The sequence below is a fragment of the Myxine glutinosa genome, chromosome 12, assembly GCF_964187855.1.
Source record: "Myxine glutinosa chromosome 12, kmMyxGlut1.1, whole genome shotgun sequence".
Lineage (NCBI taxonomy): Eukaryota > Metazoa > Chordata > Myxini > Myxiniformes > Myxinidae > Myxine > Myxine glutinosa.
This window is the reverse complement of record NC_136272.1, coordinates 62,565,197-62,586,887: the sequence shown is the minus strand read 5'-3', so window position 1 is coordinate 62,586,887 and position 21,691 is coordinate 62,565,197. Positions and strand designations below refer to the sequence as shown.

At 47.0% G+C, this 21,691-nt stretch overlaps 1 protein-coding gene across 3 annotated transcripts in view; it reads left to right on the top strand.

Annotated features, from left to right (window-relative positions):
• Positions 1 to 21,691, top strand: part of KLHDC3 (kelch domain containing 3) — a 95,941-nt gene that overhangs the window by 5,248 nt on the left and 69,002 nt on the right. For 2 of the 3 annotated variants that reach the window (XM_068131807.2, XM_068131808.2), the window contains exon 5: positions 18,725 to 18,796. In XM_068131807.2, coding sequence (XP_067987908.2) covers positions 18,725 to 18,796 — 72 coding nt within the window. Of the gene's footprint in view, positions 1 to 745; positions 10,046 to 18,724; positions 18,797 to 21,691 lie in introns of those variants that run through there. The other variant, XM_078766883.1, reaches the window with a different exon arrangement.

The window sequence follows — 21,691 nt, the reverse complement described above, 5'->3', positions numbered from 1 at the left end:
TTCCTGCTCTTCGGGGCTAAATAAACTTACAATTCTTCTCGTCCCTAGCACACCATAATAAAAATACACAAAAACTGTGTTTATTGTATTCTGCCAGCAGGGCCAACCCTATGTGGTTCGACTGCGTGACATTGATGCCACTCACAACAAGTGGTCCGAAGATGCAAGGTGAGTTTGCAGCAAGGTTTGACTATCTCTGAATATCTCTATCTCTGAAGCTATCTCTGAGGGCCTTTCACTCACTCACCGCAGGCAGGTAGGTGGTCTTTCTGTCTTCTACCGACTCCTCTCCGGCCTTGCTCCCCCAGCTCTCTCTGTGCTCTGTCCCCCAAATATTCCTACAGGTCGCACAAGATCTGCCAGCAACCCTCTGATGGTTAAACTGCCGAAATCTCGGCTCTCTGCTCACCTTCACTCTTTCATTCCTCTTTTCTCCCGCCTGTGGAACAAACTCCCACACTCCCTTCAATCCCTCTCCTCCCTCCAGGTCTTTAAAACAGCTGTTCACCACCATCTCTTATCTTCCCCCATCCATAACCTTGATCTTTTCTACCCCCACTAATTCACCCCAGATCCACCTTGTTTGAAATTCCAACTTATTTCCTGGAAATCCTGGCAGTGTCCATATGTTTATACCTCTCCCACCCCCCCCCCCCCTTCACATGCCTCCCCCCCTTCACATGCCTCCCCCCCAAAGCCCTCTCCCTCCCACAGATCTCTCGATGTCTCCATGTCTCTCGGTCCCTGCTCTCAAATGTTGTGTTTGTGTCCTTCCCCCTCTCTCCCCATCTTGTCTACCGCTCCCGATGTTATTTGTTTTATGTGTCTGTTTGTCTTTCTGTGTGATTAATGTTCGCTCTTTCACGAGCCTCGATCTTGTATACAAAAAAAAAAAAAAAGTGCTACACAGGTGAGGTGTAAGGCCACAAAAGTTGTGGTCCATAAGTGTACTGTGCAGCAAAGTGGTTGTGGCAGCAAGTGCTGCACAAGTGCAGCAAAGGTATGACAAAGGATATGGCAGCAAATTGCTGCGCAGTTCAGCTGCACAGATGTAGCAAAGTGCAGCAGGGATGCTGTAACAGGTCGACGGTGCTGCACAGTTCCACCTCCAAAATGGTCCTGGGGTGGGGGGGGGGGGGGGGGGGGGAGACAAAGCACGACCAGCAAAGCGGAAAGGGCACAAAGGTACACAGAAATACAAGGTAATGCAGCATGAGGGGCGCGGAAGAGTGAGCAGAGCAAGCTCGTCCCTAGCCGTCCGTAGCCCCCAACGTCGGCTTACATTACCCTAGCCCTTCCTTGTATTTACAAATTCGTCACTACGTCTTGTCTCCCATATCCCCCTCTAAGCCAAATTCGTCTCCCAATCCCTCCCAGGAAGGAAGGAATGGAACAAACACAATGTCCCATTACGTCGTGATGCGTCTCATTTACTCAAATCGTTCACTTGGTCCTGGTGTGGAGCTTCGTCCTCCTTGGTGAATGGCTGTGGATGATGCGAAGGGGGTTTCTCATCCTAACTACACTAGTTACATTAACTCATTTACACTACCCGGGGTCATACCCTGCCAATTGGCCATCTTAAACTATGTGGTTCTAAAAACCGAATCCCCATTGACCACTCTGCGGTGCCCCTGAAATTTGGGTCTCACTCCCTAATTTTTCTCACTGTGCCCTTGCACAATTTCGGGGCTGGGTCGTGTGGCTCCACTAGCAGGTCTACCTACCTGCGCACCTCCGCCACTGAAGTCGCCACCCGAGCTTACCTGCTCCTGTGACTACCTAAATTGGGGAAGGTCCTCCCTGGCTCTTTACCCCCTGATGCCCTCCTTGGCATTGGGCTACCCGGGTCCTTCCTTTGGATCCTCAGGCCCCACTCAACAACTCACAACTACCCTAACTGGCTCCCAGAGCCTACCTGTGGCCTCACCTGGCCGACAAACTACCAGTGGCGGAGTGCCGTATCTACCAATGGTAACGCAACAACCACAACCCCCAAGGAATTGGAGCCGCATGCAACTGAAACTCCGAGGGAGTTGGTGACGTAATGTCATGTTCAATGACCATAATCTCCAACTGGTATCGTTCCGAGCATAACCCCCAAGGGATTCGAACTGCATGCAATTGAAACCCCAAGGGAATTGGTTACTCCAGACACCAATTGGGACAATTATGGTCAATAACCATAACTACAAATTAAACCACACGCCCAGCCATGTCACTGACTACTCATGCACCCTCCAAAGCACTTCATTGCCACTACCCGCACCACAGGTGTCAATATTGTGATGGATTCGTCACTTCCGTTGTGGTTTTCATCCACTGTAAACATTTCTGATTCCATGTATTATTATTATTATTGTTGTTTGAGGGAAATAGCAATTATTATTGTCAAAAGGTAAAAGGTTAATGTTTTAAATGAAACAGGAACCGGGCGGCGACGAAGAGGAAGAGGAGAAAAAGAAGGCGGAGCGAGTGGAGTTGGACAAGAAGCATAGTTGCTTTGCGGTCTGGAGCGAACATTGGCGAGCAAGAGTCACGAGTGAACTTTGGGTTTCCCAGGAAAGGGATTCCTGCGACAGAGTTATCGCTGTGACAGATTAATTAACCTGCGTGTCAGGTTTGGCGATTGATTCTGAAGAGAATCATCGAAGGGCCGTTACGTCTCGAGAACGGGCCGTAGGCCATTTTGACTTGTGCGCTTTGCGCGTCGAGCAAGGTTTCTTTGCTTCGTCAGCCGTTTTCACCGCTTTCAGACGTATCTGGTGTGTGTGCAACGTGGTTTTTGAAGATTAATTTGCGGTTCGCCGACTGTGAGTCGTGGAACGTCCATACCCGAGGGTGTGATTTCCCAGTCGCCTGGAGGGCGCCTATGGATTTCCCAGTCGCCTTGAGGGCGCCTTTACGCAACTTTGGCCGCGTGACTGTGACCATCATCCGAACGGGATTCTGGTCTTGATTAGACATCGTTCTGACAATCGCTGGAGCGGATCGACTTTGGCTTGAAGCCGGGATCGACTTTGGCTTGAAGCCAGAATCAACAACTTTGGGTTTGAAGCCGGGAAAGAGACATTGGGAATGTTCTTGGTTCACTCACTTGGAGCACAGTGAGTTATATGTTACGAAACTGATGGTACCATCATAGGATATATTGATTGTACTTTTGATTACTATTATTGTTGTACTGTTGTACTTGTGTGATCTTAATACAAAATTTGTTTGTTGGTAACAATTGGTGTGGCTTCACCATTGATCTTTGACATACAGAATAACACATTTTTCTGCCGTGACTCCTCTCGGGGCTCGGAGGTACACCGTGACCAGAGGGTTGGGGAGGAGCACTGAACAGAAATTGGGAATTCGTCCAAAATTGGCCCAAATTGAAATTGGGGTCCTCGTCCGGGATTAAATTCCCTAACATGCGTCTGGGATAGAATTCCCTAACATTTCCAAAATTCCCAAATTTGGGGAATTTTTCTAACATTTGCAAATTTAAAAAAAAAAAAAAAATTGGAAAATTTTTGTGTGAAGGTTAACAGGTGTTAACTGATAGTCACCATGGTGTTTGATGCAGAACAGTTTGCGGCGTCCGCTAATGAGGCACAGTTCCTAGCGTTAAAAAGATCGGAATTCTTGATATTGGCCAAACATTTTAACTTGGAGGTCCGAGCTCATATGAAGAAAGCAGAGATGCAGACATTGGTGGTAGAATCTCTGGTGGGACAAGGAACATGGACAGAGGTAGGCTTGGATTGGTTGCCCGAGGAAAAAGAAAATGTGGAGCTCCGGAAAATGGAGATGCAACTGCAGAGCCAGGAAAGGTTAAAAGCAGAGGAAAGGAGAGCTGCAAGGGAACTCGAGGAAAGAAGAGTAGAACAGGAACGAGAACTTGAGGAGAGAAGAGCAGAGGAAAGGAGAGCTGAAAGGGAACTCGAGGAAAGAAGAGTAGAACAGGAACAAGAACTCAAGGAGAGAAGAACCGAGGAAAGGAGAGCTGAAGAAGAAAGAAGAGCCGAAAGGGAGTTAAAGGAGCGTGACATGGAGTATCAGAAGGAACTTAAACTCAAGGAGCTGGAATTAATGGGAGAACGGAGAGAAGTCGTATCCATGCCGGCTAGTTCGACAACTAGTCAGAACACTTGGGATGTTGGTAGGCATGTGAGGCTGGTTCCACCCTTCAATGAAAAGGAGGAAGCCAAGTTTTTTTTTTACACTTTGAGAAAGTGGCTCAAATGCTAAAATGGCCTGTGGGGTCCTGGACTATGTTAGTGCAAAGTGTTTTGGTGGGTAAAGCTCAAGATATCTATTCGGCGTTACCGATTGACCAATGTGCAGATTATGAGATAGTGAAGAAAACCATTCTCAAAGCCTATGAATTGGTCCCTGAAGCTTACCGGCAAATATTCAGGAATGCCAGGAAGAGGGAGAGTGAGACCCATGTGGAGTTTGCCAGAATGAAGGAAACCATGTTTGATCGGTGGTGTGATTCGAAGGCGATTGGGAAAGACTTCAAACTGTTGTGACAATTGATCTTGGTGGAGGAATTCAAACAGTGTGTCCACGTGGACATTAAAGTACATCTGGATGAAAAGAAAGTACCAGAGTTGTATGAGGCAGCAACCGTGGCAGATGACTATGCCTTGACACACAGGATGGGGTTCCACAAACCTAACTTCCCACCTAGAGTTAGCCAGGGGAGTTATGGTAAATCAGGTGCGTAGAACAAATATTCATGGAGGCAGCCTAGAGATGACTATGGGGACAAATCTGATACCACGACTTTTAGGGATCAGAAGACTACAGTTCCAAGACAGACTATCTTCCGGGGGGCCCGAGGCAGACCTCGAGTTTTTCCTCCGGGTCTACTTGCGCTTTTTGCAAGAAACCTGGGCATTTGATGTCCCAATGTTACGCCCTGAAAAGGAAAAATCAGGAGCTGAGTCAGACTAGTACAACTCCGAATGCATTGGCAAATGCAAGAAATCGTCCTTGGAGGACAGTGCATTGTGAAGGTTCCCATGCCAAAGTTACGGCATCACAGAACGACGTTGTTCAAGAGGGTTACAAACCTTTTATTTCAGAGGGGGTTGTGTCACTGGATGGAGACTTGACTAACCAGAGACCTGTTAGGGTATTGAGGGACACAGGAGCACATCAATCTTTGATGCTTGAGGGCATTTTGCCATTGTCAGAGAAGACGGCAACTGGTGTTCGTGTTCTTTTACAGGGGGTTGGTGGATATGTTAAAGCTCCACTTCATGTCATCCATTTGAAGTCTGATTTGGTGTCAGGATCGGTCACCGTAGGCTTACAAGCCACTCTCCCTGTAGAGGGAATCTCTTGTTATCGGGAATGATTTGGCCGGTGGTCAAGTTTCTGGTAACCCGATGTTTGTTGAAAAGCCTAGTATGGAAAATAACACCGCACAGTTAGAGCGGGAGATTCCGGGTATCTTTCCATCCTGTGCCGCGACTCGTGCTATGGGTAGGAAGCGCTCTGAAGAGAAGGAGAAGGTACTGACGTCACGCTTTGCACAGGCACGTCTTGTCAAGTATCCTGAAACTAAGTGTCGGCACACACAAGTCAGGGATGGAGGCAATGTTGGCAAGCTCTTTGTAGGTGGACTGAACTTCAAAACAAGGGAAGATGTTCTCGACTCCATCTTTTGCAAATATGGACCACTCTTGGAAGTATTGCTGATAAAAGACAGGGAGACGCAAAAGTCGAGAGGGTTTGGCTTTGTCACGTTTGAAAACAAAAAGGATGCCAAAGATGCAGAAAAGGATTTGAATGGCAAGGATTTGGATGGTCGGACCATAACAGTAGAGAAGGCAGGCCATGGGCGTCGAGGGGGCTACAGAGGAAGAAAACGTGGAGGTAGTTTCAGGGGTGGCTATGGCTCCCGGGGTGGGAGTAGTAGTTTTGGTAGCGGCCGCAGTCGTGATTACTACGGAGGCTCCCAGCAGCAGCAGCACAGTTTTGGCAGCTCCCGACGGGATGACTATTACTGTCGCAAGGATGGAGGAGACCGGTACTCCCGTGACTACGATGACAGGCACTACAGCCGTGATGATTATGAATCTTACGGTGATCAAGGAAAAAGTTGGAAGCGCTGAGAGTTGAGGAGCAGCCGAGCCAAGATTCCTACACGGATTAACCCAACTCCGCGTTCCTAAAGGTGTCCATGTAGTGAATACTTCCAGGCCTCACCACCCAACCACCATGAAACCTGGCTCTCAGCTCGGCTTCCTTCAAAAAGTGCTGTAGATTTGCTTTGCTTTGGATTTTTTGATCACAACCCCTTAACCTTCATTCAAAAAATGAAAAATAAAAACCAGAGGTTGATGAGATGGAGTTTGGCTTTGCAGGAGTTCAACTTGGAAATTGAGCATGTAAAGGGCAGGGACAATGTCGTTGCTGATGCTTTGTCCTGAGTGAACTAACTTTGGAAATTTCTGTAGGTGGTTTGGAAGTTTTTATGCTTTATTTTGGGAAATATTAATTATCGTTACTCACGGGAATTGATGATTTGGGTGTGAGTTTTACTTTTGTTTGTTAAAAGAGTTTTTGCCTGCAAAGAAAGTTTTCACTATGTTCAAACTTTCTTTCTTGAGGGGGGGGAAGTGTTATGGATTCGTCACTTCCGTTATTGTGGTTTTCATCCACTGTAAACATTTGTCACTTCCGTTGTTGTGGTTTTCATCCACTGTAAACATTTCTGATTCCATGTATTATTATTATTGTTGTTTGAGGGAAATAGCAATTATTATTGTCAAAAGGTAAAAGGTTAATGTTTTAAATGAAACAGGAACCGGACGGCGACGAAGAGGAAGAGGGGAAAAAGAAGGCGGAGCGAGTGGCGTCTGAGAAGAAGCATAGTTGCTTTGCGGTCTGGAGCGAACATTGGCGAGCAAGGGTCACGAGTGAACTTTGGGTTTCCCAGGAAAGGGATTCCTGCGACAGAGTTGTTATCGCTGTGACAGATTAACCTGCGTGTCAGGTTTGGCGATTGATTCCGAAGAGAATCACCGAAGGGCCGTTACGTCTCGAGAACGGGCCGTCGGCCATTTTGACTCGCTCGCTTTGCGCGTCAAGCAAGGTTTCTTTGCTTCGTCAGCCGTTTTCACCGCTTTCAGACGTATCTGGTGTGTGTGCAATGTGGTTTTTGAAGATTAATTTGCGGTTCGCCGACTTTGAGTCGTGGAACGTCCATACCCGAGGGTGTGATTTCCCAGTCGCCTGGAGGGTGCCTTTGGATTTCCCAGTCGACTTGAGGGCGCCTTTACGCAACTCTGGCCGCGTGACTGTGACTATCATCCGAACGGGATTCTGGTCTCGATTAGACATCGTTCTGACAATCGCTGGAGCGGATCGACTTTGGCTTGAAGCCGGGATCGACTTTGGCTTGAAGCCGGAATCAACAACTTTGGGTTTGAAGCCGGGAAAGAGACATTGGGAATGTTCTTGGTTCACTCACTTGGAGCACAGTGAGTTATATGTTACGAAACTGATGGTACCATCATCGGATATATTGATTGTACTTTTGATTACTATTATTGTTGTACTGTTGTTCTTGTGTGATCTTAATACAATATTTTTGTTTGTTGGTAATAATTGGTGTGGCTTCACCATTGATCTTTGACATACAGAATAACACATTTTTCTGCCGTGACTCCTCTCGGGGCTCGGAGGTACACCGTGACTAGGGGGTCGGGGAGGAGCACGTAACAATATCCATACAAATTTTGCCTATACCCTCTACCTGGGTTTACACTACCCCCCCAACCCCCCGGGCTTTCCGTGAATGGGTCCATCTCCCTCCATTCACTCCTTCGCACCATGCATTCCACAACTATTCCACACCAAGCATTCCACACCATTTACTCACACACCTTTTGTGTCGCACACCTTTTGTGCTCACACACCTTTTTATCTCGCACACTACTTCCCATACACCTCAATACAACTCCATTGGTCTCAATACACAATTCCTCACACACACAGCATCATCTATCTAACTGCTTTTCCCCTAAAACTCGTGCTTCCCCGTCATCCCTTTAAACTAAGCACTCCCTTCGTCATTATCATCCATCTAATCTCTTTACGACCCCACTACAGTACAAATGTCACTACTTAAATCTCATGTCCTCTACTGTCATCTAATTCCATAACAATTATCCTAGCCCTCCCTCGGCTAGCTTCGGTGCCCCATGGAGGTAACCATCGCTGGCCCCCATGTGCCTAACACTGCCATCCCCCTAATCTAATGCTCATGGGCCCGGTTGAGGAATGGTAAAACTATCATTCCCCCATGCAGGGTACACTATCTCCATCAGTTCACTACGTTTGAGCCTCTTCGTGTGGAAATACATCGCCATTACGGCTTGACCTCGAGAGGCCGAGCGATCCGTGCGGGTGGTTGGTCTACTGTAGGTTGGGTCCATCCGGCATTTTTGATCCAGGGGAGGAGGCATGGAGGGGCCGAGGTTCAGGGCCCCATCTCTGCGCGGGGCCTCGCGGCCCCATGCACGATGGCCCAACCGCCCACGGTCGGAGCACCGCACCCACCAGGGGGCGCGGCTCCGAACTCTCCTACCTCCCCTTGAACCTCGCCGTTCGCCTTTACCGCCACGGCGCGGCACCAACCATACAGGGCGGGGGCCGGCACAAATCGTGCACGGCGGTCCTTGTGAAACCGCCGCGGCATCGATCCCCGCCGCACACAACTCACCGAGGGCTCACGTCGGCTATCCGTTGCGCTAAACACTACCCCGGTCTGCGTCGATGCTTGAGCCGCGTTCTCACCACTCGCGACCCACTCCACACTCGCACACCTAGGCGTCCCTGCGCCTTCCATACACTCCACTACCGCACACTCTCCTCTCACGTCCTCTGGTGTGCATTCTCCCTCGCACACCGTTCTCGCACCTGCACACCTAGGCGCACTCATACCACTCACGCACTTCGTTACACACTCTCTCGTTATGTACTCCGTAACGCCCACGGGTGTGCACTCTCCTGGTACACATCCAATCATCATCGCACACCTTTTCTCCACGCTCTCGGGTGTGCACTCCTCTGTTACACACTCCGTAACACACTCTTCTCCGACACACTCTTCCCGCACACATTCCGTCATACACTTTTCTCTCACACGCGCTCCAGTCGCCCTCGTACACTGCACAATGGACCTTCCACGACCGCCCGCGTTTCGTCTCGACCCCAAGCGCGCCAAAAACCCATTCACGCCAAACACACTCGCGCCATTATATCTCACCTTGGGGACCTTCTTCTCCGGCAACACCTGCAAACTTTTAATTTGGTTAGCAAGCCCGGCATCACGATGCGAACACGAACTTTGTGTGCATGCCATTACTACCCTCGATTTAATTTCTGATTCTGCCGTCTCTTCGGCCCCAATTGTTTCTTTAATTTGGATTATTTATTCGACGACCGCCGGCGCGCATAAAATTTCCTTGTCCAATTCGGCGGCCGTCGGCTTTTCTATACCCCGTGTCGCGATCTCTATATTCTCGGTCAACTTAGCTGCGCTCTGCCCAAGCTCGCTCCCCACGCGTTCCTCACATCGCGTCATCTCGTCGTGTACCAAGGCGACCTCCCCGCTCAACCTGCGCCCAATGTCCTCCCCCAATTTTTCCATATCACACCTGGATTCCTCCTTCATCTTTTTTAATGTCTCCCCTCGGGTGTCCATTCTTTCATTTATTTTATTCATGTTTTATTCATGTTATATTTTATTCGGGGATTTAGTCCCCGAATTTCGTCCTTCATTTCCCTTCTTGTTTTGTCCCCCTCCCTTTTTGTGGATGCCATGAGTTGAATCATGAGTGCGTACAGGTCCGAAACCACTGGCACCGCGGGCTCGGCTTCCGCCGCCACGTGCGAGGCGCCGCCATTTTCTACCCCTGCTGCCGGCTCCTCATCAATTTCCTCCTCTGCTACCAACTCTTCCTGTGGGTCCTGGGTTATCAATTCTACATCTTCATCTACCCCCACTGGCATTCGACCGCCTTGACTAGCCATGGTACGAATTAAATTTGTTTTTAATACTAAATTTCGATCGCTCGCAATTTTGGGGCCAATTCGTCCCAAAAAAATTCCTTAGGGTTCCAAATCCCACTCCCGGACACCAAATGTTACAGCCAATATGTAAATTTGGTGTCCAAAATGTTGTACAAAAATTTTGTCCAGGGTTCCAAATCCCCACTCCTGACAACCAAATGTTACGGTTCTCCGCCGCCCTTCTTCCCCTTACCAAGGGGGGATTAATCCCCTTGTTCTTTCTGGGCTTGGTGGAACCGGGAGACTTGAAACGCCTCTTCCGGGCAAAACGCAAGGTAGGGTTTCGGGACCAAGTCTCGCTCGTACCTAAATCCCTGTGCCGCCATGGAAGCGAGGAAACAAGCCTCGCACGAGCCACGTGTGATCTGGGTACACCGAGCGGATTGAGTACCACGTGGTCCATGCAGTTTTAGGTAGTGGAACCCGATTCGAGCGGTTCTCTTCGTACCACGCTTAGCCAATGAGGAAATCACAGGAACGATCGAATGGAAAAGGAAGAACACAGGTTTAATTATGATTCCCACACGTATATACAGTGATCGTTGGACGCAGAGACACAGAGCAACACTTAAACAGTCTTATCTTACTTCCCAGACTCGGGCCTGTCACACTCACACAGGGAATTGCAGGCAGGTTGATGTTCCGCCCAGACGCGTCGACGTGGTTGTCCAGGAACGGCCCCGTCCGGCTCTCGACGGTCCCAGCACGTCCCGCGAAGATGGCAAGCAGGCGGTGGAAGGAACCTCGTAGAGTGTCTCCTGAACAAAGGCAGCCGATGAGGTAGAACGGAAAATACGCATCTCTCAGCGCGGATGGCGGTTACACAGCCGTTATCACTCGCGTGACTTAATGCACTGTACGCGGCTCGGCCTCCAGCTCAACTGAGCGTCACTTTATAATAGCACGTATTCCAGTTCATGCGCGTTTTCCTCCACTCGCGTATCTCTCAATGCCTGCTCATCAACGAGTCCTCTCATCAGCCCTTCAGTTCATCAGCCAGTCCTCCCGCGCTAGTCCTCTCCGGGGCTTTGCGCAACGGGTTATATAGATATGCCCCGAACCTTCTTGAACCCTCTCGAACCTTCCAACCATGCCCTGTGACGCAGTGCTGCCGCCACACCCTCTGAGCCCTGGTTGGCGGCTCGTGCTTACCGTGAGCTCCTCTGCCACCCCTCATTCGGCTCCGCCCCGACCCTCCTTGGCCTGCCTCATGTTAATTCGCCCAAAATGAACCAAAGTCAGCGCAAAGGGGCATGAGGCTAGGGAGGTGGGGTAGTCAGTAGAAGTAGGACCTATTCTCCTGACTCTACTCAACGCAGAACTAACATAGGAAAAGGACTAAGCTTACAAATACTAAGAAATAACTACACTATCGCGAGGCTACATGTTGCTTGTGTGACTAACTGAGGGGGAAATTTTTACCTTTATTATACTGACTGTACAAAACTCAAAACCGCAACAATATATATATTGTACTTATGTACTTACTTTTTCCACATGCGAAATTTATGTTTATTTAAATTATACAATGCACTACAAAATGTAAATGTTTCATGATATTTGTTATATTATATCACCTTTATCTATCAATGTTGTTGAAATGAAGATCAAATAGCTGTATGTTGAAATATGTTGAAAAAATCAATATATATATATATATATATATATATATATATATATATATATATATATATATATATATATATATATATATATATATATATATATATATATATTGTTGCGGATATGGGATTTGGCCTCCATCCATATCCGCTTGTAAATATTCCCCTATTTCCCCAATACTTCCCAACTATCCCCAATCCCCCATTCCCTAGTCCCATTTTCTGTAAACAGCACTCTGTAGACCCGACCTTCCCCTATTTCCCCCATTAAATGTCGCATCCAGGTCCACCGCATCTCACGTAGACAACTTTCGGACATCTTGCTAGTTATTCTTAGTCTATGTCAGTTAAGGACTCGTTTCCATTAATTCTGACTCTTCGTTGCACCAGAATGTGATTGTATGGCACCATTAGTAAGTTTAGGACCTTCCAATACCTCCCCGCATCTCTTCCTCATGGAACAACAACACCAACAACAACAACAGCGGCGGCGGCGCGGCGGCGGCGCGGGGAGTGCGCGTCCTCACTCCGGCTTGGTTAGCCGCCATTGAACATGTGCTCCGACGGGGTTACCACGCAGGGGCTCGCTGTCAGCTCCTCGTCAAGGGCGGAGCCCGGTAACCCTCCCGCACCCAATAGGAGTGGCGGACCGATTCCATCTGGGGCGGAGCTAACGAGCCGAGGGCGTGTCACTCCCCGCTGAGCATGAGCAGAAAGGGGGAGGTGACGTCAGATGCGCGCTGGACTTGAAGGAAGAGAGACGCCACCAACCGAGCGCTGCGATACCTCCCCGCATCTCTGGACTGGACCGAGCTGTATTCTGCCCCTGAGCCGAGGTGCACCTTGTGCTATCGACTGCCTGCCCTTCCTTGCCATCAATCCCCGTGTAAGTCAGTCTTGTCCCGTTTGTCTGTGGTCTGTCGGGGATAGATAAGACTGTGTCTAAGTGCCCATCTTTCTGTGCTTTACCTCTTACCGTGTAATCTACCCGTTTCTGCATCACCAATATTATATCCTCCTCCGGAGGTCTTGAGAACTGTACCCCTTGTGTCGTCGCATTTATCCCAGCCGTTGTGTCCTTTCCTTCATTGATTTAGCATAGCGCGACTTAGTCAACGTTCGAGTGGAATCGGGTAAACTGTGCGGACGCGGTAATACCAAACCGCTCGGTAAACTAACATCTAAAACCGCGTCTGTAACAATATATATATATATACATATGCGAATTACCATATAGTTCAATGTTTGTGATGTGGTCTTGCCAACGGATGTTGAGTGTTTAACGGAGGAGCTTGGTGTAGTTGCCATCGATTTTACATGTCATGCTACTAGTCAGCGTCCACGACTCACACCCGAACAGTAATATTGATTCAAGTGTAGCTTTACATCGCCGGGTTTTGGTGCTTCGTTGCAGCGGGGTGCACCATACTTTCTCAAGTTTGTTTGCTGCTACCTACACCTGTCCAATGCGGCAGCTGATGTCATAGGCAGTGTTAGTGTATGAGGCAACGTATTTGAAGTGTTGAACTATCTCGAGCACTTCACCATTTGCTGCCCTGAGAGTTCATTGTTCATTCGGTCGACGATGTATGTGCATGTACTTTGTTTTTGAGACATTGATAAGGAGACCGACTTTGCTATATCTTCGATTCTTGATAAGATGTCCTGTGCATCTTGTGGTGAATCAGCAGCTACAGCGATGTCATCAGCGTAGTCGAGGTCACATAGTTTCTGAGCAGGGTTTCTTCTGCTCATGCGGCGTTGCAGTGTGACGCCATGCTCCTCTGTCAATGCGGTACGCATCACATAGTTGAGCACCATAATGAACAAGCATTCTGAGTATTGCGCTGCAATACATGTTCCCTACCAAAGTTCAAAGTGCCATAACTTTGTCAAAAATGATCGAATATGCAAATTTATGCACGGTTGATGCTGGTTTTCAAACTTGATCTGCGTTATGCTGAGACACGTGTGTACAAAATTTTGTTGAAATCAGCCAATGTTTGGTGCAGTTATCGTACGGAAACCAATCTGTGACAGACGAACAGACGGATCTAATTAAATATGCAAATTTATGCATGGTTGATGTTGGTTTTCAAACTTGATCTGAGTTATGCTGAGACACGTGTGTACAAAACTTTGTTGAAATCAGCCAATGTTTGGTGGAGTTATCGCACGAAACCAAAGTGTGACAGACGAACCTCATTAAATATGCAAATTTATGCACGGTTGAATGTGGGTGCGGATGATGTGAGACCGGGTTATCCTGACCGGATTATCCTGACCAGGTTATCCACGGACCGTGGAAGCTAGGTTACTTCTGACGGGTACTGTGTATACTGCTAAGAGGGCAGAGTATCAGATACATATTTAAAGAAGTATTCACGCAGATTATACGCACAGAAGCATATGGTAAAGTGACACTCCAACCTCCCTAGATGTATTGTTGATTTATTGGTAAACTATGTGAATTCAATATATTCTTGCCTGATATGAAGAATTGTGTCAATGGAAACAAAATTCAGTGAAAACGTTTTTGACTTGATGCTTATTCTAGGAAAGCATTTTAAAGAACAGTCCACGATTACAGCATGTTGTACACAAGGAATATTAACAGCTTTGACTTACCGCACTCCAAATTATAGTCCGGAAAACTGTTGGGGAAATTACCAAGGGTTATTTACCTACAGGTTCTGAATCGTTCCCAATCACTAATTACCTCAGGACGGGCTCACCTGTGATTCGCACTCGGGACTTCGATTTATACACCTCGCAGACAGGTCAGCAGAAGCACGAGAAAATACATTGTTTTTCAAGATCAATGATCGATGTGTATATATATATGTTGCTCGGCTTGGCTCCGCCCCTCCTGAAAGAGCGCGCTGTGTCGCGCTTTTGACGTTCGCGAGACGAGGCTGAGGGCGCGCGTTGCGGCTTGAGGAGAACTCTAGAATAAACAAAGTGCCATAACTTTGTCAAAAATGATCAAATATGCAAATTTATGCACGGTTGATGCTGGTTTTCAAACTTGATCTGAGGTATGCTGGGACACGTGTGTCACGCCTCGCCTCGTTGATAAGCCTGCAAGGTCGCTCCATGCAGTGCCTGCACGTATTGCACTGTGCGAATTATATAAATTATTACCAACTCACGGTCTGAGATACTGGCAATTCAAGAGATATCCATTTTTATTTATTTAATATTTTCGTTTAATTAACGATATCTGCCAAACCACGTGCCCTATCGCAAATTCCAAAAGGGCATTTTAGTAGACTGACATGCTGAACAGATTTGTGAAGTTTCCCCTCGATTGGATCAAAAATGAGGGAGGAGCTCGGTTTTAAAGGTTCATGCTTAAAAACGTCATAACTCTGAAACCATGTGAGGCATGACGTCATGCTCGCTGACTTTTTTTGTTCGTCATGGGTATGTGATTCTGCCTGCAAGGTTTGGCCTCGATTTGTTCAGCCATTGCAGAGAAAAAGGGGTTTTCGTGTTTTCACGGGAAAAATATGGCGGCCGAACCACGTGACCTGTGACGTCATAATTACCATTAAAATATTCTACAGACCGAGTCCCCCCTACGGTGAAAATTTGATCTCAATCGGTCCAATTATTGCAGAGAAATTGGTTTTTAAAGGAAATTAAAACTTAAAATGGCACTGAGTTAAGGATCATCAGAATTATCAGAATTCCCAAAGTTCAAAGTGACATAACTTTGTAAAAATGATCGAAACGTCGTGAAGTTCGAACTTGATCTGTAACTTATCATGAGGAAACCATGTGCCAAGTTTGAAATCATTAGCATTAAGCGTTTAGAAAAAAAAGTCCGGAAAACTGTTCTTTGCGTGACGGACTGACGGACGGAGGGACGGCGTGCAAACCTATAGTCCCCTCCGGTGTACACCGGTAGGGGACTAATAAGAAAGGTGCAAGAGTGTCACCTGGCAGCACTCCCGCAGGGACGTCAAATACCCGAGTTGGCCCATCAGGTGTGAGGACAACAGCAGAAGTGCAATTATACATCTCCTTGATTGTGTTTGTTATCTTAGGTGGTGTACCATAGGCACGTAGTATTTTGAACATGGCGTTTCTGTCTATTGAGTCATACGCTTTTATAAAGTCGACAAATAACAGCACAAGCTCCCTGTGCAGCTTGCTGTTTCTTGCTTCTTCAAGCACCTTAGCAGTGCAAAAATCTGACCAGCCGTAGATCGGCTTTGTCTGAAGCCATTTTGGTTGAAGCGAAGCAGTTGGTCAGTGGTTGTTCGAAGCGATTGAGCAACATTTTGTTGTAAATTTTGGCAGCGGTTTGTGTCGAGCTGATTCCATGATAGTTAGTGGGGAAACTCCTGGTACGAGTCCTTAGGAACTCCCGGTAACTTTCCCTCCCTCAGTTTCCGGATTCTGGCTACTAGATTGCTTCCCCCCCCCCCGCCCCCCCCCCCACCCCCTCCCTCACCTTCCCATTCTTCAGTTTCCGGATTCCGGCTAGATTGCCTTCCCTCTCTCTCAGTTTCCAGATTCTGGCTATGAGAATGCCTTCCCTCTCCCTCACCTTCCCCTTCTTCAATTTTCGGAAACCCTCCATGTTAGCGCCATGCGTGTCGTGATGTGTTTCTCATTTTGTGCATGAATTGTTCCGCTCTAATGACCGTAACCCTTGCAATCATGACTGGAAAGCGTCCGTAGCATAGCAAGGTTTGTAGTGCAAGCAAAATAGAGGAAGGCCCTCACTATTGAAGTAAAAAGGGATGTTTCAGGACCGTATGAAAGAGGTGGTCGTACAGGTGATATGAGCACCATGGAGTGAATGCTACATTCAAGGTGTATTATGTCCAAAGAACATTTGCAAACCTGATAATGATTTAATGATTTGCAGGTGAAATCAACTGATAAATGATCACATGACTGTAAAGGAATTCCAGAATGCCTTTACAATAAGGGATGTCTATGTAATGTTGAGTGTTGGAGGGAAGTCACCTGTTCCTGTATGAATGGTGTATGGGGGAAACTGTTCACGGCATTAAGGGTTTTATCGTGAATAATGACGTGTTGAAAACACGACATAACATCGTCAAAATGGCCAAGACAGACTTTCGGCTTTGATGAGGTGGAGGAGGGTGACGTAGATGAGTTGCTGGACTCGTACCGGGAAGTGCTCTCAAATGAGGACCTTCTGCTGGAGAAGGAACACCAGGTGGATGCTAAACATTATAATTTAAATAAAATAAACCATAAATAGTAAAAATAGACAAGATGAGGATTGAGGCCGCACTCCCCCTAACCTCTGCCTCTTATGATGGGAAATTAGTTTGAATTTACACGTTTTTCATTCACAACATTTGCTCTCAGGTTGGAGGCGAGGAGCCTAGCTAAGGAGGATGACTTTGGAGACTTCACGGCCGGTCCATCGTGGGCCTACGGGTTCATGGCACACCATGATCTGTCCGTTTGACGCCGCACACACATCTCCCAGCATGTACCCGATGACACGGCTGATAAGAATACGCACTTCCAACCCTACATCATCAAGCTTCGCCGGAAGCATGATTTTTATTTTTTGAAGGCGAAAAATCGTGGTGCGGTTAATACACCGGAAAATACGGTATTCCCTTTTTGGACGTTGAAATATCACACTGGTAGGGGACATGTATTGCAAAGGAATTCTCCCTCTTGTTTAATACAAAGCCAAGGATTATGGTGAAGCAAATGACAGTACGAGGGAATTCCACAAACACAAACACGCGGAAGGGATCAAGCGAAAGTTCCATTGTTGATGGAAATGGGAGGTAATATGAGATGACGGTGAAATGCGTCTTTGAAGTGGTGGAGGGAGCAACATGATTGGATAGACACTGGGAGGTGAATCCATGTGTCAGAAAAGAGGAATACAGGTGAGCAAGAAAGCTGGACTTTAAAGGGTTGATGAGTAGAGGGTTGCTGAGTTAACATGTTTACCCTGGTAGAGTTGGCGAGGGGTGGGTAGACACCCAAAAGAGTATAAGGCGCAACACATGAAGAAAGGCGGTAGAATATCAAAATACCACCAAGCAGCCCACGGCAGGTTGGTAGTCTATTGATCTTCTATTGTTCTTGGAGAAAGCAGTAAATCCTCTTATGAAGGCCTCTCGGGTGATGCTGAGGATGTTTGGGGCCTTGGCCTCTAGGGATTCCAAGGCTGTTAGTTGGGATGCATGTGCATGCTCCATATCATAAGGGAGAACAATCCTCCATTGTGCTTCACCCAAATACTTTGTAGGATGTATGAAGTTCTGCAGGATCAGGGAAGGACTTTTCCACATGCAAAAATGCTAGTGCGTGCACGACTTGACGACCAGCTTGGAGATGTGCTCTGCCAAGGAGAGGTCACGGCTTGTGATGAGGCCCAGGAATTCAGTAGACTGAACTTCTTGCAGAGGTTCGTTCATCACTGAAGTACACTACTCACAATAAGTTAGGGATATTGGCAGGTTCTTCGGTGTGGTTGATTTTGTGTATTAATTATGTTGAAAAAAGTTGTTGGTCCTAATTCTATGGTTATTAGTGAGTGTGAAAAAACAGCATTCTTGATTTCAATACCCTAACCATAACCCCTATAAAAAAAATAAACTCACTCCCACAATATCCCTAACTTATTGTGAGTAGTGTAGATAAATGGGTGTTCTTGATTATCCTTATGGAGAAAAAAAAAAATGAAGGAAGTCAGAATTGCATGAAATGTTCCAGGTATTGCACCAGTTGTTGATATTTTGCGAGGCCTAGTTGAGGGATGCAGCAGGCACTGCCACTCTGTCACTAATATGGGGAACAGGTGTTGCTCTCTTTTGGGTTGCAGAGACTGTCGTTTGAGTTGTTTTTTGTCAAGTCTGTGTGGTTTTGGCCAAACACTGCACTTGCTTCAGTCCAGCAGTTGCTGATTCAAAAACTCTGCCATCTTGCTGTGTCCATCGTCTTGCAATTGCATTCCCTCGGTTGTTTTACCCTCTCATCCTGTCATCCCCCTTCTTTCTTACCAGGCGGACTGTTTCTCAAACGACATTCACCGTCTTGATACATCTTCCATGGTGTGGTGTTTGATCCATGCAAAGGTCAGTTGGTAATGGAATAAAAAGTGTTTCCTTGCATTCTTCAAGTTTTGTGTAACATTTGGGGTTTTTCTTTTTGCTTTCTCCCCATGCTCCCCTGCGTGGGGTCATATACGAGTTCAAATGTACGACAATAGAAATATGGGTCATACCGAAAGGCCTTGCCGAAAGACCGAAAGACCCCACTTGCAACTTTTAGGATAAATAATGAAGAACTAATCTTTCTGGTGAAGGCTCGTGTCGCAAAGCTTTTTTTCTCCGATGACGGGCTAACACCTGAAACACCAACTCATTCCTACCATGGTGGATAGCATACCTCAGTGAACGACCTGTTTATTTCAACCATTGTTTTAAGATAAAAGGCCTTTATGATCACAAAATCACATGTTTACTACGTCATTGCTTATTGATATGTTTCTCACAATATTTAAGGAATTGGTAATGATGCAATCTACTACTGAGGTTGTGGCTGTAAAAACCATATATGTGAAAGCTCTCGCTAGATTTGTGGTGATGTAGAACAGAAACAAGCATGAAATCCACCAATAAACCTTTTCAATTCTTCCTAATATTTACCTACAGTGGCTGGCAGGATAGCCTGAAGGTATGCGCACTTGCCTTTGAGCTTTGTCGCCTCAGTTTGAATGTCGACCCAGCTATATACCCTCACCCTGATGTTCGGCCCGGTGAGGCATCAATGAGTGCACCGTCCATGGGTAGGACTTTGAGCTGGAGGACTTGTCTGCCAGCACTGGTTGTCGATGGATGTTCCACAGTGTCATTCATTAAGAGTAGGCAAGTTATCGCTGGCACCCTGGGTCAAATTTCATATTTCTGCCACCATATATATCTAATGTTAGGCCTTGTAAGCTTGTTCGGTAAAAAGTTTGGACAAAAACAACTTGGCCCCTGCAATATACAGGAATAGTTGGGGGTGTTAATGAAGTAGTTGTAGTCGTAGACATATTTACTCCCGCCAGAGAGTAATGCATTCGCTCAAGTCTCGCGAGGGGGATCTCGCGAGATCTTGTCGGGGCGGTCACGGTTTTTCGAAGTTGTTCCACGATCTTCACGCATGCTCGAAGTTAAGTAATTGTTCACAATTGTATTTTTGTCGAAACTGTATTTATCCTATGTGTGTGTACCTACTGTGTGTCCCTCGGAGGATTCTCGATGTTAATTTTTCGTACCTGTATAAAATAGTCGAGTATTTCGTGCCGCGCGGCCTAGTTGTTGAAGCTTCCTACCTTGAGGCTTGGTTCTCTCCGGGCATCCAAAGTGAAGTTATTTTCCATTCGTGTGCTTGTCAAATTTCAACTCGTTATTTTATCGTCTATGTGTTATTGTTTGTTTATAGTTAGTTTTGGTTTGAATTTCCTGTAACTCGTAATTAATTAATCGTGTTCTGTTTGCTCCGCGTGTGCGGCCTTGTACCCTGAGGCTACCCCCGTCGGTGGTTGTTAACTTAAGTTCCCTACTTCGTGTTTTGCTTGGTTCTTAGATTTTTCCCTTCTACCCCGAACATAATACTCTTTGTCTAACGTTTTAAATCCCCACCCCTCCTCCAAATCCCCCCCCCCCCCAAAAAAAGCAACCAAAAACATTTATTTTCCTTTCTCCACGTGTGCTGTTGTCTCATCGTGTACTTCTGTCCACGTGTGCTGTCTCGCCCCGCCCCCATTATCTCCTTGCCATTCACCTTTTGCCCTGTTCACGTGACTCGTGGTTGTCCCTCTCGGCCCTTTCCCCGTTGGTATTTTGTGAATATAAGATTGTTCTTCACGGTTCTGTTTAAATATGTTTAAACTTTCCCCTGCAGTGTTTTATTCAGTGGTGTATTACAACACGCTGTTTTTCTTCCTATTTAAAACGCTTTTTTCAATTTCCTCTCCAACTCATTCCACTTCAAACAAAACAAATTCAATCTCTTACACGTCTCTCTCACTACATGTTCTAAATTCACATTCATTCCATCCCTCCTCCATCGTTCTTAATCGGATTGCTAACTTGAAAATCACAAGAAACCCAATTTGTTATCAATGTTCGTCTTTCATTAATCATCCACTTTCTAAACTCCCGTCTTGCCCCTCCCCTCCAAATCCCCCCCTTGCCCCCACACTCCTAAACTCCCCCCTTGCCCCCACACTCCTAAACTCCCCCCTTGCCCCTCCACTCCTAAACTCCCCCCTTGCCCCTCCACTCCTAAACTACCCCCTTGCCCCTCCCCTCATAAACTCCCTCCTTGCCCCTCCCCTCATAAACTCCCTCCTCCCCCCCCTCCTCCTCAAAGCCACCTCCTCCCCACTTTGTCTCCCTTCTGTCTCATACCTCCACCTCCCCCAACCTTCTACTTTCCTCTGCACCCCCTCAAACAACCCCTCACTGTGCCTCATCCCTTCACCATCAAACCTTTCGTCCTCCTCATCCTTCCCTTTCTTGTAACTCTTCTGTAATCTCTGACACACTATCAACTGCTCTCCCTACCTCCCCCTCTCATCCTTCATCTGACCCTACCCCTTCCCTCCCCTGTCCTGTACCCGATGCTCCCCCTCTTCATTAACGGAATGGACCTCAAACATCCGGGGCCTTCGCTCAAACCTGACTGATCTCTCCATACAGGTTGCTTCTGACAATCCAGACTTGATCTGCTTAACAGAAACTTTCCTCCTTCAAGATGTCTCTGATTCCTTAATATCTATTCCTGGTTACTCCCTCCTCCGGTATGATAGACCTGAGCCTCGTCCTGGTGGTGGGGTTGCTATCCTTATCAAAAACTCTCTTCCTCACTCTCCTTGCACTGCCCTCTCTCAACCTCACCCCTAGGAGTACCTCGGGCTACGGCTTCCTCTCCGCTCCCACCTTTTGTTCATATGTGTTCTGTACCGTCCTCCAAACAAT